Raw genomic sequence first — 19,916 nt, forward strand, 5'->3', positions numbered from 1 at the left:
TAACTCTGTTGATATTTCCCCTACTCCTGACTGTGAACCTCTGCTTACACTGGAGTCATTCACGGAATTGGAGGTAGCTGCAATAATCAACCAGATGAAGAAGACTAGTTGCTCTGTTTATCTGGTACCAACAACTTTTCTTCTGAAGATATTGGATGTCCTCTGGCCCATATTCACAGCTCTGGTGAACTGCTGTCTGGCTACAGGTGTGTTCCCAGATGATCTGAAACGGGCCGTAATCCATCCACTCCTAAAGAAACCTAACCTTGACCCTGAGAAAATGAAGAATTACAGGCCAGTGTCAAACATCACATTCATCTCCAAGATTATTGAACAAGCAGTGAACATCAGGCTGAAGTCTCATCTTGACTCCAATGCTTACAGAATGAATTCCAGCCGGTTTACAGAGTGAACCACAGTACGGAGACAGCAATCCTCAGTGTTGTTGATATCTTCAGATCTGGCATTGACAAAGGTAAAGTTGGAGCCCTGGTCCTCCTTGAGTTATCAGCAGCATTTGACACTGTAGATCACAAAATGTTGCAGCAAGTGCTTGCACATGAAATAATGCTAGGAGGTACAGCTTTAAGCTTGTTTTCATGTTATCTTTCATGCTGATACCAGTAATCAGTGATCACAAGTTAAGTCCATTATCCGGTGTTCTGCAAGGCCCAGTACTTTTTGTTCTCTACATCAACAGCATTGATCAGGTGGTACAACAATATGATGTCAATGAACACTCCTATGCAGACGACACCCAAATGTTCAGGACTTTCAAACCTGAAATGACATCATCCGTTCTTTATGACATCACAGCCTGTACATCTGATATACATAGTTGGATGATGAACAGGATGCTCAAATTGAATGCCGAGAAAACAGAGGCCATGTTTCTAGGCATGAAACAACAGCTCCAATCTATAGACGAGATTGGTTTGTCAATCTGTCATTCACAAATAGATTTCATGCCATGTGTCAGAAGCTTTGGCATTGTGATTAACTCAAATCTGTCCATGGAAGATCATGTGAACAACCTATGCAGGTCCATCACTGACCGGAACTGTCTCACTGTTGATGCCCCAAAAAGCATTATGCTATGCAATCACTTCTCCTATCTTGACTAAATGTTGGCAATAGTCTCCTTTGGGCTATATCCAAATCTTCATTAAAGAAACTGCAAACAATACAAAACACCGCTGCCAGGATTGTTACACATGCTTCAAGGATAAGCTACATCACTTGTCCTCAAGGCCCTTTACTGGCTTCCTGAAGAGTTCAGGATCAAGTACAAGATACTCTGCTTGATGTGTAGGTGCTGTGAGGGCACATCTCCACCATACCTCAGCAAACTCCTGTGTGAACATCGGCCAGCAAGAAATCTTTGCTCTGGGAGACAACATCTCCTGAAGGTCCCACCTTACAGACTAAAGGATATGGACAAAAAGCATTCAGAGCTGATGCCCCGATGCTCTCGAATGACCTTCCCTTAGAAATGAGAGGAATCAAGTCCTGTGTCAATTTTAAGTTACAGCTGAAAACTCACCTCCTCAGCATCTACTATGCCTAAATACCAATCTGTACAGAGACTCACTAGTGTTGACTTTTACCTCCTAATATCCAGTCTTTTATAATGTATTATATTCTATTTCATGTTGCGCTTTGAGCATATGTTTTTTCATGAAATCTAGCGCTATACAATACTACATTATTATTATTATTATTGGGATAAGTTCCTTTGCTATTGTTTATATTAACACTGATATAATGAAAAATATGGGGTGTTACAATACTTTTTTCCGTGTGTATAGTAACTTCTTTGCAAGGAACATGCCGAATTTCCATAAACAAAGAGCATATAAAAACACAACTGTGAAAACAGATGTTCCATGGGACTAATATAGAAGAATCATATTGTGGCATGGATTTTATGATCACAATGAAGAAGGAAAACATAATGTAGCAGGACAAGAAATGTGTGCTTTGTGAAAAAGAACTTAAAGTTTTGGGGGGTTAGAGCAGGTATAGAACAGAGATAGATTAGGTCCAGATAAACCAAACTGACAAGAGGCAAAGTCAAACTGAAACATTATCATCCCAATTTTAGATCTTGGTCAAAACTCTATCATTACATTGACAAACATCTGCCATAACTAGACTGTAATAACATAACATTTAATACAAATCAATAAAATTACAAAGGAAAGAAAATCAAATACTGCACTGCACTAACATGTATTTTAAAAGAGTTTTATTAAGCAAGAATTAGTCAGCTAAACCTTGGTAAGGATTTGTTTGTGACACAAGTTATCACACTGTGTTAACTCATTCCCTATGTAAGTTATGTTGAGTGAACTTAGCCTTAGAATTATTTTTTGTTGAGCAACTCTTGTACTTGATTAACAGGATATATTATAGAAGTGTAACACGAATATATTGATAGTAGAGGTCAAATTCAGAAAACATATGAAGCAGAACCTTTCTAAGGGGCAACTTACAGACTAGATATCGAAAGACGTGTCCCTAAGCTAAAGAGTGATAAGTAAACTTACCATGACACCAGTTGCTATGGCAATTCCCCGTCCACAGTAAGTATTGGGAACAATGTCTCCATAACCGATGGAAAGGAAGGTGATTGCAATCATCCACATGGAGTTCAAAATATTGGCATGATTGTCATCATGGTGCCTGCAATGAAATCAAGAAAAATGTTAGTTCCTCTTATGGAATTCTGACATAAATTCAAGAAGACATGGTCTTCCTTATCACATGCCCTGTTAGCCTAAAATATAGTTATGGTTCTCAGGCACTGCCCCATGATCATAAAGTCCCTCACACATTTTATTTTTATTCCACTTTAAAATATGACAATTGATAACATCCCGCATTTCGAACACACTCCCCCAGCTGTGAAATGCTGCAAAACTATGAGATCTAATATAGTGTGTTGTTACTTCCTTTTGCATGCACACTACTTGGAAGTAGGGTGTTAGTATGACTTTTGCATGCACGCTACTTGGAAGTAGGGTGTTAGTATGACTTTTGCATGCACACTACTTGGAAGTATGGTGGTAGTATGACTTTTTAGCTTGTTATGTTGATCGCTAATTTCTTCAATGACAATTTGAAATTTGGGATTCAACATCTACAGACACAATGATATACACATTTAATGGTATTTGTGAACTAAATACCAGACAATGTTTAGGACTGAGAGATTAAGAAAAGATGTGTCTTTGCCTCGTAAAACAGCCAGACATTGCAATCAACTGTTCCCATGTTTTCTCCCCTATCTATAGGTGATCTGTTTGATACTAAAAGCAACACATGTATTTCATGATCAGTTTTGTACTTATCAAGGAATTCTCTTTGTAGTTAGGACCTTTCCAAGCTTTTAGAAAAAAAAATGTCCACCTATCCACACCATTTTGGCAAAAGCCATTGCCTGACAACCAATATTGCTTTTCTCTATTCAGCCTTAAATATGAAGATACATTGCCTTCTCACGTCATTCACTTCTGAATGTACACTGTCCTCAACCAAATTACAAGGGAGTGTCTATTTCCTCAAACTACCAAAATGTGGGAATATGCAGTTAAGAGGGTGCTGGTGCCCACAGGTAAAATGATGAGGTATTTTGATATTACCTATGGGCAAATACTTAGTCTGCATAGATCATTTTTGAAGATATCACACAGTTTTGTAATGGTAGAAAGAATACTAAAACTAAACACAAAAACATTTCTAACAGAGGTATTGCCTTGATATACAAGATCAATTGTTTTTTGTCTAAACTCTCTAGATGTGTATCAATGTTAAACTGTTCATTCTATTAATGCATGGTCGATGGCAAGAGAACAGGCAATGATATAAGTTTTATTAAGCAAGGGTATACAGGGTTTTATCCATCCTGTGTTAGGTTTTATCCTAACGAGGGATGCATAAAACCCTGTATACCCCGAATCATAATGCTACAACAAATTTATCTTATCGAATGTTTAAATCGCTCATTATGTAAATATAATATTAAATCAAACTGAAATTCAATTATATATTATACTAACATGGTACTGACTAGTTGATCTGAACCACTGGTTCATGGTTCACTGACTGACGTGGATGCATGCTTTTTTCCATGGGGCAGGGTATAATGACTTATTCTCCCTCGTAAAGATTTAGTGGTGGTATACGGCACTGGGCATACATGGTAATTTGTTCAAGGTCACATGAACCAATCAGAGATGGACATGAGGTAGGATAAAAGCTTAGAAGACAGTCCGAATCATCCAGTTTGTGACCCCCATCATTACTTACCCTCCCTATCGGTAAAAGCACTTGGTATAAAAATATCTGTCCATATTACCACAGGGTTTGATGCATTTGCTTGCCATCATTCATTTATGGAACATGTGTTTCACTATCTTTCATGTTCATCTACCATTTCATTTCAGCATGAACAGAAAAGGAAACAACATTGTATGACTTATGTTAACAGTCTAGCAAGGGACAACTCATTTAGACTGGCTCCAATTACCAAATGGGCATATGAACATATCTGCTACATGAAGCTGGTAATAGTTACTGTTATTCATTCAAAGAATATAACTTCTATCTTGCAACACAATAACATTTTAAAGAGACTCACTGAGTGGGCTCCAAACAATAAAAAAACCTAAAACACCATAAACCAACCTAAACTAATAAACAAGACACTAAAAACCACTCAGGATCTACACACCTTAGGTAAAAAGGTAGAGTTCATATGGATCCCTTCCCATGTTAGTGTGTTTGGCAACGAATATGCCGACCATGCAGCCAAAGCGGCACTTAAACTCTCAGACGTTAACGTTTTCAATACACAAAAAATCTTCCGAAAGTGGCACAGTAAATATAAAAATTGAAACTGAAACATCTATTTAAGAAAATCACTCAAAAAACTAAAACACTACCATAAATCCAACAGTAGTTATATAATGGGGGTTCTGGACCACTTCCTCTTATAGGCTTATTTCTACGTAATTCCGCTCCCAGCACCAAGTATAAATTGATGATTTTCGAGCAGAGACATCATTCGATGTACAGCCGAGCTCGCCATCCTAGACCCATTTTCGCTAGGGCAACCCATTTTTTTCAGCAACCACTGACTGGACCTCGACATACCGAGTGGAGTTTCCTTTATAGGGTGTCTTAGAAACTCCCAGCACGTCCAGGTCTAATCAGTGGTTTATGCGCGTGTGTCCATATGCGTAAGTCATGACACCATCGACGGCGATCCACCGTTTGGTATCCATGGGCGACAGCGACGTCTTGTTGAGGGTGGTGCCATAGATGGTGTGTTTATCGCTTCTCAACGCATTCATTCGGTGTATGAACGTTTTATTCTTGAACAGAGCTTGTTTGAAGAGGGCGTATTTGATGTGTTGTTTCACCACGTATTTCTTGACCCCTTTCGCCTTTTGGATCTCGCCATTGTTGGCTTTCAGGATGGAATACATACTGGGTCTCAATCTGATGCATTCGGCGATGGGTGTGTCTGCGCATTCGTCCTTCATCTTGCCGAGGACCTTGTTATTGGTCGTGCTGTGTAGGTCGTGGTCTGGGGGGTAATCCCTGGTGTCGTACAAATCGATGTGTTTTGCCATGTCCTCGTACACGTCCTCGGTACGTATATTCAACAACAAGGAATCCATGTCCGTGTACAGCAGCTCGCATCGATCACCGTATTGCTTCTTGAGTCGGTTGTAGTAGAAATTGTACATGAGATGTTTGGATAAGTCGAGGATGCTCATCCCCACGTAGACGGGCCGGTTGAGCTTGATGTGGCTTTTGTTCATGTGCAGCTTGCTTCGGTTGAAGGCCGGGCTGGCGATGAGTTTTTCCTCCTGGTGCGATCGCACGAGTTTCACGTTGACTCTTTTTCGCAAGTTTTCCATGGTTTTGCCAAATACCGAATTGTTCATGAGTTTGTAGAGGTTTTTCTCGAAGTCGCTCGTGGCTCGTTTTCTCAATTCGGTATTTAACCAAATGTAAGGTTCCATCCAGGGTTTTTGATTGAATTTGAGCACTCGGTGTATTTTGGTCAGCTTCATACCCAGCGACAGGTACAACTGCAGGTTGCGATAGTGCACGACGTCTTGGTTTTGTTCATCAAGTTCAAGACTAGTTTTTCCACGTTGGCCAGTGTGTTCTCGCCTAACAAGTCTCGCTGATAGTCGGACATCCAGTCTCGATTTGACCATCAATCGTTCGGGAGCCAGCGGATAACTGTTGTGCGATTCGTGCAATGCTTCGGGGTACTCCAAATCCACTTCGAACAGGTAGCCTATCTCGAAGTTGTCGGGGATGGTCATAATGTTCTTCGGATTAAATTTTTTGTTATTAACCCACTTGAATCCGCCCGTAGGTAGAGACTGACTCATAGCCCAGCCGTACAGGTTGTTGGCGTCAAGATAGAGGAGATGATTGGTGGGCTTGTTCGAGTCATAGTTTTTCACCTATGGGTTGTTGGCTTTCGCGTACCATTTGGAGACCATGGAAATCCCGCCCTGCATGCCTTTCTCGACGAACAGGTGCATGTCATAATCAGTTAGGAGTTCTAGTTTGACTCCGGTTTTCTTCAGCAGCGCATCCCAAGAGAGACCGGGGCTGGTGTAGTACCACGCGGGGTTGAGTTGATACTGTTTCAAACACGTTTTTCTGAACGTCTTGAACACGTCGGCCAGCAGCAGCTCGTCTGTTTTCAAGTACAGGTCGTGGTAGTCGCCCAGATTCTTGCAGCCCAGTTTTTCCCACACGTTCTGGGCGTGGTCATAATCGTCCTGGGAGATATTGGATTCGGTTAAGTTGCTGTAAAATCGGTCGATGGGAGGCAGTTGGGTCTCGTCAAACTTAGACCAATCGTCCATGTACTCGAACGGGTATACGCCCTTTTTGAGCAGCAGAGGTTGAGTCGCTTCAATGGTGTATCAATGGGTGATGGTGAAGGTATCGATGGCCTTAACCAAACTGTCAAGCGATGACAGGAGGAACTGAGCGCTATCGATAAATCTCAGACCGTTGAGCGAGAAGGAAATATATTTCTCCATGTTGTTGGGGATACACTTGATATCGCCACCGACCTTCGAGATGGCCTGCATGATCAGGTGGGCATCGTACCCTCTCAAATTGTGGAAGACCAAGGGGATGTTGATTTTTTTAGGTTTGATTTTAAGTTTTAAGTTCTCACTGATCTCTCACTGAATCGCCGTTCAGGGGTCCCCGGCATACGTGGCAATTCTTAGCCTTCTTATGAGCGAGGTCATCCTTCGACGTCATGGGCATGAGAGCAGGATCTGACAACTCTTCCCTGATTTTTCTCTCATCGCGTTGTAACAATGTAAGAAACGTTTCGACCGCGCCAAGACCTCTGTAGATGACGGGAGCGTTCGTTCGCCCATTGCATTGGACGACCACATACCCAAACCCGCAGGCTTGGTGTTCTTGGGTTTTGTATGTAAAACTTTGCTCAGTCGTGTTGGGCGCATCGTGGTCAACCCGTTTGATGAGGGCTTCGAAGTCAGCGTAGCTAGCGAAAGGTAGGTCCACTTTGGGGCCGATTTGGGGCACCTTCTGGATATCCAGACGAGGAGGAGGAGGAAGAACTCCGGAAGGAAATAGAGGAGGAGCAAGAAGAGACCCGTCTGGATATCCAGAAGGTGCGGCAGATGCTAGAATTGGCCCAAAAGTGAACCTACCTTTAGCTAGCCGCCGTGTTTCTCTGGAAGGTCGCCCACAAGACCTGGAAGCACAGCATGCCACCGACCGACAGAGCATTCGACAGATGAGAAGAAGACAAAAACGCCTAAACCCATTTTCACAGCCAAACCTCCGGACCCCTTCCGCATACAGTAACATTCATTTAGACATTTGACTTTCATAAGGTATACATGTGGCCCTTGGGAACTTATTGTTGTAAGTGGGTATTGCTGGGCAAGCCCATGCAATGCGGAAAACACGGTATGACTGAATATTGTCACATACATGCCCAATGTGCGAGAAGGGGTCATGCCAATTACGCGTGCAAAATATGCGGCATAGGAGTCAAAGGTCATTATGGCTTGTGCAAAGCCCATGGGGCTGACAAAGTAAGAATGAAACCTATCAATAAAAGGCAGACAGATTTTATCAGCGAATGTAGGAGACTCAGGAAGATTAACATTTAAAAGATTTTACACGCGCTTCATTTCAGAGAAGACTGACAGAGTTAACTCCCATCATCATTGAACACCCTATTAGAGGTTCCACTACACTTAATCATGCTCCCTGCGCGAGAGCCGTATGTAAACAAGTGAAGAGAGACAGAGACATGTGACAGCTGCGATTGGATGAAATAGTGTAAGATGTTTGTTTTTTAAAAGCACTTCCAACCAGTAATTAAAACTGACCACAATTTTAAGTATTTAGTGCTGTCATTTTTATCACCATCACTTATGGTTATTGTGTGTACAGATATTTTCCAGTAGGTGACATTTGGTGCGGAACTGGGGTTGATGTGTTCCGCTTCCTGTGCTCGCAAAACGAGCCAGACAAGTTGGCCTGATATTTTGTTTTATGGTAGTTTAAAGGCCAGAGTGTACCCATATGTACATGGAATGGCTGTTGATAGCCTGGATATTTAAAAAAAAAATATAAGGTTACTATAGAAGTCTATGGGAAAACATTTGGTGGTGTGTAACCTGTACATTTGACATTCATATGGTATACACCCAATTAGAGAAACAACATTCATAGGGTATACAACATGGCTACTGTTAGTGAACTGAAAGCGTTGGCTAAGGAGCGTGGTGTGACTGGTTATTCTCGCATGAGGAAAGACGAATTGCTCACCTTGCTCGACATGAACTATGACAAGCCTCCAACTGTACGAGAACTCAAACTCCGAGCTAAAGAACGTGGATTGATTGGTTATTCTCGCATGAAGAAAGCCAAGCTGATCGAACTCCTGGAAGACACCGAGCCAGTCAAACTGCGATTCGTGCCGATGGAGCACGCCGTGGGTAAGTATCTCCGAGGTTGGAAAATGGTGATCGATTCTAATATCGATACCGATAAAATCAAACCCTTCATCGACAGTAAACTTCATGAAGAATTAAACGATTTGAAAAGCATCAAATACCAACTGACGATCAAAACGACGCTCCAAAAACCTCAGACGGACGGCAGTACCGAGTCCATCGAGGCAAACAGGAAGTCCTAACTCAACCAGAATCGAAAGAATCCTCCATCGACGCGTCGTTACAAAAAATACAAGAATCGTTGGAGAAATGCACCCACATGGGCTCTGGATGGGTGGTGGATACCGTCAACATCGTTCATCTCGACATAGCGAACTACATGCCGTTCAAAGGCAGATCCTACATAGACTTGCCTCTGTACTTTAAGAATAAAAAAGGCTATCGCTAACCCTAAAAATAAAGGCGATGATTGTTTACCGGTGGCGGTAATAGCCGCCGTGTATCCTGCGACCCATCATCCTGATAGACTTTCCAGCTATCCCTCCATCGAGGAATCTGGCCTCGACTTTTCGGGTATAGACATGCCTACCCCCATCTCCCAAATCGCTCGAGTGGAAAAACAAAACCCTTTGGCTATCAACGTCTTCGGCCACGAAGGCAATAGGGTTATTGTGCACAGGATAAGCCCTGTGAGTGATAAAACCGTGCGCAGAATCAATTTATTCCTCATCGAAAAAGACGGCCAGTACCACTACACGGCGATTAAAAGTCTGAGCCGGCTCTTGTACGATCAATCAACACACAGAGAAGAAGAAACATTTCTGTGAATGATGCCTGCACCGGGAGGATTGCCGAGGTGTTGGAGAGACGGCGATCAGAATCGACATGCCTAATGAAAAAAACAACATCTTGAAATTCATCAACCACAAACATCAAATGCCCGTGCCCTACATCATCTACGCCGACTTCCGAAGCCCTCATCAAACGGGTTGACCACGACGCACCCAACACGACTGAGCAAAGTTTTACATACAAAACCCAAGAACACCAAGCCTGCGGGTTTGGGTATGTGGTCGTCCAATGCAATGGATGAACGAACGCTCCCGTCATCTACAGAGGTCTTGGCGCGGTCGAAACGTTTCTTACGTTGTTACAACGCGATGAGAGAAAAATCAGGGAAGAGTTGTCAGATCCTGCTCTCATGCCCATGACGTCGAAGGATGACCTCGCTCATAAGAAGGCTAAGAATTGCCACATATGCCGGGGACCCCTGATTCAGTGAGAGATCATTGTCATGTCACTGGTCAATACCGAGGAGGCGCCGCTCACAACGCGTGTAACTTAAAACTTAAAATCGAACCTCAAAAAATCAACATCCCCGTGGTCTTCCACAATTTGAGAGGGTACGATGCCCCCTGATCATGAAGGCCATCTCGAAGGTCGGCGGCAATATCAAGTGTATCCCCAACAACATGGAGAAATATATCTCGTTCTCGCTCAACGGTCTGAGATTTATCGATAGCGCTCAGTTCCTCCTGTCATCGCTCGACAGTTTGGTTAAGGCCAACGATACCTTCACCATCACCCATCGATACACCGATGAAGCGACTCAACCTCTGTTGCTCAAAAAGGGCGTGTACCCGTTCGAGTACATCGACGATTGGTCTAAGTTTGACGAGACCCAACTGCCTCCCATCGACCAATTTTACAGCAACTTAACAGAATCCAGTATCTCCCAGGATGATTACGACCACGCCCAGAACGTGTGGGAAAAACTGGGCTGCAAGAATCTGGGCGACTACCACGACCTGTACTTGAAAACAGACGAGCTGCTGCTGGCCGACGTGTTCGAGACGTTCAGAAAAACGTGTTTGAAACAGTATCAACTCAACCCCGCGTGGTACTACACCAGCCCCGGTCTCTCTTGGGATGCGCTGCTGAAGAAAACCGGAGTCAAACTAGAACTCCTAACTGATTACGACATGCACCTGTTCGTCGAGAAAGGCATGCAGGGCGGGATTTCCATGGTCTCCAAACGGTACGCTAAAACCAACAACCCATAGGTGAAAAACTATGACTCGAACAAGCCCACCAATCATCTCCTCTATCTCGACGCCAACAACCTGTACGGCTGGGCTATGAGTCAGTCTCTACCTACGGGCGGATTCAAGTGGGTTAATATCAAAACATTTAATCCGAAGAACATTATGACCATCCCCGACAACTTCGAGATAGGCTACCTGTTCGAAGTGGATTTGGAGTACCCCGAAGCATTGCACGAATCGCACAACAGTTATCCGCTGGCTCCCGAATGATTGATGGTCGATCAAGACTGGATGTCCGACTATCAGCAAGACTTGTTGGGCGAGAACACACTGGCCAACGTGGAAAAAACCCGTCCCGAACTTGATGAACAAAACCAAGTACGTCGTGCACTATCACAACCTGCAGCTGTACCTGTTGCTGGATTTGAAGCTGACCAAAATACAGCAAGTGCTCAAATTCGATCAAAAACCCTGGATGGAACCTTACATTCGGTTAAACACCGAATTGAGAAAACGAGCCACGAGTGACTTCGAGGAAAACCTCTACAAACTCATGAACAATTCGGTATTTGGCAAAACCATGGAAAACTTGCGAAATGGGTCAACGTGAAACTCGTGCAATCGCACCAGGAGGAAAAACTCATCGCCAGCCCGGCCTTCAACTGAAGCAAGCTGCACATGAACAAAAGCCACATCAAGCTCAACCGGCCCGTTTACGTGGGGATGAGCATCCTCGACTTATCCAAACATCTCATGTACAATTTCTACTACAACCGACTCAAGAAGCAAGGTCCTCGGCAAGATGAAGGACGAATGCGCAGGCACACCCATCGCCGAATATGTCAGATTGAGACCCAGGATGTATTCCATCCTGAAAGCCGACAATGGCGAGATCTGAAAGGCGAAAGGGGTCAAGAAATATGTGGTGAAACAACACATCAAATACGCCCTCTTCAAACAAGCTCTGTTCAAGAATAAAACGTTCATACACCGAATGAATGCGTTGAGAAGCGATAAACACACCATCTATGGCACCACCCTCAACAAGACGTCACTGTCGCCCATGGATACCAAATGGTGGATCGCGTCGATGTTGTCACGACTTACGCATATGGACACACGCGCATAAACCACTGATTAGACCTGGACGTGCTGGGAGTTTCTAAGACACCCTATAAAGGAAACTCCACTCGGTATGTCGAGGTCCAGTCAGTGGTTGCTGAAAAAAATGGGTTGCCCTAGCGAAAATGGGTCTAGGATGGCGAGCTCGGCTGTACATCGAATGATGTCTCTACTCGAAAATCATCAATTTATACTTGGTGCTGGGAGCGGAATTACGTAGAAATAAGCCTATAAGAGGAAGTGGTCCAGAACCCCCATTATATAACTACTCCAACAATTATTGACAGGTCGATAACCATATTACAATCAGGTCACACAATATTTATTTCCCTTCTGCATAAGATAAAACAATACCAAACAGACAAATGCACACACTGCAACAAATCAGAAACGCCCTAACACATCCTACTACACTACATACACTACCAACAACACAGAATGGTGCTCCAGAGTTCACTGGACACAAACACAAACCTTACACTACAAACACTCCTTAGCCCACTAAATAACACCCAAACTATCAAAGTCTTAGGCATATTTCTTATAAAAACTGGCCTTTTAGGTTGTTTATAATCCCACATAACCAACTAACATAAAAATAATACAAAACAAAACCCAAAAGTGGTGCACGGTTAGAGCCTCACAGGTGGCTGGACCTGAAATCTGCTCTCTCTCACTTCTTTTGAGATTTCACTGGGTTCTGGATATTGTACCACAGTGAGAATGTGCACATGACCCAATGACATCATCATCATATCATTTTTGATAAAAATGAGACATTTAACAACTCTTGGAAAAACATACTCCGTAGCAAATTTATGTTGGATTCTGTGCAAGTTAGGATGTGAGTTGTCACTCACTGACAATAGAAGCTGGAAAGCCCATTGGGTACGTGTGATTGACCAAAGCGCCTCTATGTGCAGACTTACTTACAGAGGACAAAGACTCCTGGAGATTGGCCAATCTACTGGACATGTTGACAGTGATTACTTTGTTTGGAGGTGTTCACCATCGGCCATAAAGAAAGGCATCAATCAGTACATAAGCAAGAAACGTCAACCCTTTACTAGGCGTGGCAAGAAGTCAGGAAGGCGTAAACAAAGACAGATCAAAGTCACCACTGGCATTAGAGGACCGCCCCCTAATCAACCCTCAACCAATCAAACATCATCAATCAATTACAGCAATCTTGTTTACCTATGTGTCTCTGGAATGTGCAGTCATCCCACAACAAGTGTGGAGATATCATTGATACAATTGTAAACAGAAACATTGACATAATGGTACTGACTGAGACATGGCTCAGGCAACAAGAAGATGAAGCAGTTATAACAGATTTGTCTCCCCCTGGATATAAACTGCACCATCACTCACGTCCTGGCCGTGGTGGAGGGATCGCTGTCATCTACAGGTAGTATCTACAGATCACCTTCAAGCAAGTCATCACCATTGGTAGTATATCCTTTGAACCATTGGAATTCCAAATAACACACGGAAAGACATGCACGAATGTATTGGTATTGCATCGCCCGCCACCTTCTAAAAAAATTCCTTCACATTTTCCATGTTTCATGATGAATTTGCCAAGCTTTTGGATTCTGTCGTCTGCAAACAATTAAGACTTGTAATAATTGGAGATTTTAATATCGAATCTGACTGTCTCACAGAGTTTGCTCCATTTACAACCAAGGAGTTGTTAGCTCTTATTAAGAAATCCAAACCAACTTCCTGTGCTCTGGATCCTATACCAACCATGATTGTAGTGAGTAACATCAATATTCTCATACCAGTAATTCTTCACAAGTCAATTCAAGTCTCAGGTCAGGAGTAGTTCCACAAAGCATCAAGAAGGCGATAGTGAAACCATTACTGAAGAAATCCACTCTGGACAAGGATGAGTTACAGAGCTAGAGGCCAGTCTCAAACCTGTCGTTTATCTCCAAGATGATTGAGAGAGCTGTCGGAAAGCGATTGGCAGAACATCTTGAGCATCACAATTTGTACAAGCCTTTCCAATCGGCATACCGTCCTAAACACAGTACGGAGACAGCCCTATTGAAAGTCCTCAACGACCTTAGACGTGGTATTGACAGTGGTAATGTTGGCCTCCTGGTGCTTTTAGGTTTGAGCGGGGCCTTTGATACCAGATGCTACTCAGTCGCCTCAAGGATGACTTCTTCCTCAAGGGTACTGTATGGTCCTGTTTCAAATCCTATCTGTCGAAACGGCATCAATCGGTGTATATCGATGGTGTCTATTCAGCTCCAGTGAATCTCTCAAGCAGTGTGCCACAGGGGTTGGTTTTGGATCCAGTTCTATTCACACTGTACACCAAGGCACTTGGTTCAATCATTCAGGTACATGAGATCAACAGGCATCTATACGCAGATGACACTCAGCTGGCATCACTCTTCATGCCTAATCAATCTGAAGCACGGCGGGCAGCTCAAGCTATGACAAACTGCTGCCATGACATACAGAAATGGATGTCGACCAACAAGCTCAAGTTGAATGCTGAAAAAACGGAGTGTGTTGTGGTTGGACCAAAGTCAAGGCGTTTAAAGTCAGGACTCACTTCCTTGGTTATTGGAGATACTGAGGTACCAGTGTCAGAGAGTGTCAAAAACCTAGGTGTAATCTTGGACTCGGACCTCTCCATGGACAGTCACATCAGTCAAATGACCCAGATGTGTTTTCTTCAGTTGAGGAACATCAGCAACATCCGGAAATATTTGACCAAAGAATCAGCCATCATTCTCATAATGTCCATAGTCATGACAAAGATCGACTACTGTAACAGTCTCCTTGTTGGAGCCTCTGCTGTGCAGATAAATGGTCTCCAGCGTGTACAGAATACGGCCTCCAGGAATGTGTTACTCGCCCGTAAACAAGACCATTTCACTCCAATCCTGAAGGATCTACACTGGCTTCCAGTGCAGCACAGGATTACTTTCAAGATCCTCTGCTTAGTCCACCGGTGTCTGTCCGGCGACGCTCCAGGCTACTTACAGGACATCCTGCCTATCTACTCTCCCCCTTGATCCCTACGCTCTGAGTCCAAGCTTCTGTGTCGCATTCCCAACATCAAGACTGTGAGATATGGCCAGCGTTCCTTCCCATATGCAGCGACATCCGCGTGGAGCAGCCTCCCAGAATCAATCAGAAGATCTCCAAATCTAATGTCTTTCAGACGTCATCTCAAGACCTATCTCTTTCAACAGCTCTGAACTCTTTTTATGTGACTGTGCGCTTCGAGCATGCATCAAGCATGGAGTAATGTGCAATACAAGTGTCTTATTATTATTATTATTATTATTAAAGTAAACAAAACAAATACCAACCAAACCCTCCCATAGTTCATCCCCTACAACTTCTGGCAAATTTCCAAATTCAATATTCAGAAAAATTTAATTATGCAACACTAATGCCCCCTTCAGGTTGCCATATCTTTCGGTCAAATCAACCCTCTTTCGATCAAACACTAAATGGCTTGCCCTGCCCATGTGTGAAATACACATATGTTGGAAGGCGCATGTTAAATCTCCAAATCATCATCATCATCTGTCACTTCACTCTTGCTTGACAATGGTATAAGAATCTACACCGAAACATCGCATCATAGTATAAAAAAGAAGTTGTTATCCATAAAGTATTGTACCTTTCTTATTATTCATCAATTTCAACTCTCAAGTCATACTGGCAGTCTGTCTGTGGAACCTACTGAAGCTGTTTCCAGTCATACTGTCAGTCTGTCTGTGGAACCTACTGAAGCTGTTTCCAGTCACACTGTCAGTCTGTCTGTGGAACCTACTGAAGCTGTTTCCAGTCATACTGTCAGTCTGTCTGTGGAACCTACTGAAGCTGTTTCCAGTCATACTGTCAGTCTGTCTGTGGAACCTACTGAAGCTGTTTCCAGTCACACTGTCAGTCTGTCTGTGGAACCTACTGAAGCTGTTTCCAGTCACACTGTCAGTCTGTCTGTGGAACCTACTGAAGCTGTTTCCAGTCACACTGTCAGTCTGTCTGTGGGAAGCTGTTTCCTCACACTGAAGTCTGTCTGTGGAACCTACTGAAGCTGTTTCCAGTCACACTGTCAGTCTGTCTGTGGAACCTACTGAAGCTGTTTCCAGTCACACTGTCACAGTCTGTCTGTGGAACCTACTGAAGCTGTTTCCAGTCACACTGTCAGTCTGTCTGTGGAACCTACTGAAGCTGTTTCCAGTCACACTGTCAGTCTGTCTGTGGAACCTACTGAAGCTGTTTCCAGTCACACTGTCAGTCTGTCTGTGGAACCTACTGAAGCAGTCACACTGTGTTTCCAGTCACACACTGTCAGTCTGTCTGTGGAACCTACTGAAGCTGTTTCCAGTCACACTATCAGTCTGTCTGTGGAACCTACTGAAGCTGTTTCCAGTCACACTGTCAGTCTGTCTGTGGAACCTACTGAAGCTGTTTCCAGTCACACTGTCAGTCTGTCTGTGGAACCTACTGAAGCTGTTTCCAGTCACACTGTCAGTCTGTCTGTGGAACCTACTGAAGCTGTTTCCAGTCATACTGGCAGTCTGTCTGTGGAACCTACTGAAGCTGTTTCCAGTCATACTGGCAGTCTGTCTGTGGAACCTACTGAAGCTGTTTCCAGTCATACTGTCAGTCTGTCTGTGGAACCTACTGAAGCTGTTTCCAGTCATACTGTCAGTCTGTCTGTGGAACCTACTGAAGCTGTTTCCAGTCACACTGTCAGTCTGTCTGTGGAACCTACTGAAGCTGTTTCCAGTCTGTCTGTGGAGCACAAGCTTTGCTAACAAGAAAGCCCTTTTCTTTTGACAATAACCAAGCACAAGTGTCATCATCAACAAGCAGTTGTCTTTAAGGTGACATAATCCCCGCCGCAAATTATCAAATCAAACCTAAAAAGTAAAAGAAAATCCAGTGAACGGCTCTTGAGATATCTCGCTGATAAGCTTAACATGCAGGTTAACATGCTGAAAACTTCAAAGTGTCACTGTGACTTTGAAAATTACGTGAAGGTCACCAAAATCGATGATTTTGTGATTAAGCTATCAAGTATGAAAAGAATCTAGTCAACAGTTCTTAAGATATTGCCATTCGTACATACGTACAGACAGACCGACCGACAGAGCCTAATACTATATCCCCTGAAACACAGTCCTCAAAGGCATCCACACAAATGTCACTGGTGCAAAATGTTGTCCAAAGCTAGATATATAAATACTTTTGACAATGTTATCACATTGCACAATGCACCTCAAGGTGACACTTTATGCACCTTAACAGGTAGGAATCCAAGCAATGTGGGCATTCTGTGCATCACAAAACCTGTAAGATGTCTGGCTTGTTCCAATCACCCACCCTGCCTATTTCATTGCACACTTATCAGTGTTGGGACATACACCAGGAATGTTAAGAATGTTCATGGCTGGTCTGTCAACATGTCACAGACTTCATAGCACAGAAGGCTGCACTGGCCACTTTGTCATTGTCAATGGGATTACCGGTGTGCAAAAGACCCATGGAGAACACAATCACAGAAAGAAAATATCAACAAACCTGACTAAACTAATGATCCACAACCTCTGATTTTTCTGTTGCTCTTTAAGTTAAGATTGTTTTAAGCAGCATATTTTGTTGCCTTCTTTGGTTTCTTTCAGGCAAGTAAACTGATGCAATTTTCTCAGGCAGGGTGTGCTTTCTTAAACAGAGCAGTCCAAGATCAAGTCAGATGTGCTGTCACGCAGCTACTGGCGTGCAGCCAACTGTCCTCTTTACCTTTACATTATATTATATAGGATAGGGTTGCCTGCTTAGGAACCTTTGTTTTCTGCATGGTGCTATACCTAGAGGTTTGCTTCATCCTGTAACACTCACTCTCCATCATTCATTCACACTACATAGATTTAAAATATGTTCATGTCCATCTACCATTTTGTTTCACGAGGTCATCACCATGTTATCCTAACTGAGAGATTCCTTCATGTTTAAAATTTTTAATATAACTGAACTTTATTGAGCAGGCATGACATGAACACGAACAAATCATTGTGGTGTACATATGGACAGCATTACATGTTGCATTTGGCATCTTGAGATATACCCCAGCAAGACATCAATTCTGTCCATTCTTCTTTACAATAGATGGCTTAAAGTTCAGTTTACAATGGATGGTAAGTGTGGTCCTATTGGAAGAACGAGCTGCATGGCAACATGGGTAGCAATGGAACTTGTCGGGAAATGGCCCCTGTAGTGTTAACATGGGTAGTTTGGCATTTGCTGTATTAGTGTTACTTAACATGGGTGAATCTCTCAATCTGTAGTCCCCTAGTGCCTGCACATCTGTGACCATTTGATACAAATACAGTTTTCCCAGTTATTATTGAGAAAATCTTTGTTTCCTAATACTGACAATAGAATTTTAAAATAGGTGTTACATTATGTAGTAAGGTACTCAATATGGCCAAGGAAGTTCAGTACTATGGATTGCCGGAGACTTGGTAAGATTGTAAGCATTGGAAATTTGAAAAGCGTTGAGAATATCAGAAATGAGATGATTAATAGAGGAAGTCCTCAGGTATGTAATGAAACCCTTAGACAAGATTACAAAGACTTAACTGGGTGAAAAAGCGAGGAATTTCCTCACCATTGATGAAAGATGCACAAAAAGAAAGATGTTTAAACTGTGTAGGGCTTACGAAAATCAAGATTTGGATTATGTTTTCTTTTCTGATGAAAGTTCTGTCTGTTCTTTTCTGAACTGTATGAAAATTTGGACAAAAGATACTGTGAAACCTATCTGCTAACGCCAAAAACATATAAAATTTCACATGTGTTGTGGAATATCATCATGTGGAGTGACGCTGTTGGATATTTTCATTGGAAATTTGACAAAGGAATGATATGTTGACATCTTAAATGGTCACCTCCTTCCAATGGCCCGAACGCTGTATGAACATAATTGGATTTTCCAGCATGATAAGACCCGTGAAGATCCGGGATAGAATAGGTCTTCAGCAACCCATGTGCTTGCCATAAAAGGCGACTATGCTTGTCGTAAGAGGCGACTAACGGGATCGGGTGGTCAGTTTCGCTGACTTGGTTGACACATGTCATCGGTTCCCAATTGCGCAGATCGATGCTCATGCTGTTGATCACTGGATTGTTTAGTCCAGACTCGATTATTTACAGACCGCCGCCATATAGCTGGGATATGTTGGAAAGCCTGGTCTTTTAATGTCCCCTATAAATTGTATCATGTTTATATAGGGGCTTGTTGAAATAGAATATGCACATTATTATTCACTCAACAAATATCAATGATGAAAAATATACATGAATGAATTGAATTTAGTACCTAATATTATGGAGAAAACACTCATATAAATGTCCTTAATTTGGTTAAAATACACACAATTGGAAATTTTACTATAAATTGTATATTTATATACTTATCCTATCTCACGGTATGCACCTCTCTTTTTCTTCTACAACCATGTGTGGAAACGTGCTATAGGCTAAGTTGAATCAAAACTTCCTGACCTCTGACCACTTGACCTCTGCCTTCACTCCGATAGCAGTACCTGTCAATCATCTCAATAAGCGTGCAGATCGCTCAGATGATCACATGACGTTCTGTGCCTGTCATTCTCGTCTTGGAGCGTCCAGTAATCTGTGATGTGGGGCAGGTCGGGTGGGTATCCATCGCGTAAGATAGGATAAGTATATAAATATACAATTTATAGTAAAA

At 42.8% G+C, this 19,916-nt stretch overlaps 1 protein-coding gene across 5 annotated transcripts in view; it reads right to left on the reverse strand.

Annotated features, from left to right (window-relative positions):
* Positions 1-19,916, reverse strand: part of LOC124262398 (small conductance calcium-activated potassium channel protein 2-like) — a 297,321-nt gene that overhangs the window by 143,891 nt on the left and 133,514 nt on the right. For all 5 annotated transcript variants that reach the window (XR_006894577.1, XM_046696882.1, XM_046696880.1 and 2 more), the window contains one exon: positions 2,550-2,685. Coding sequence is in view for 4 of the 5 variants with exons in the window: in XM_046696882.1 (XP_046552838.1) it covers positions 2,550-2,685 (136 nt within the window). In the remaining variant the exon portion in view is untranslated. The remainder of the gene's footprint in view (positions 1-2,549; positions 2,686-19,916) is intronic.

Source organism: Haliotis rubra, unplaced genomic scaffold, assembly GCF_003918875.1.
Source record: "Haliotis rubra isolate DU_JTF1 unplaced genomic scaffold, ASM391887v1 Scf836, whole genome shotgun sequence".
Classification (NCBI taxonomy): domain Eukaryota; kingdom Metazoa; phylum Mollusca; class Gastropoda; order Lepetellida; family Haliotidae; genus Haliotis; species Haliotis rubra.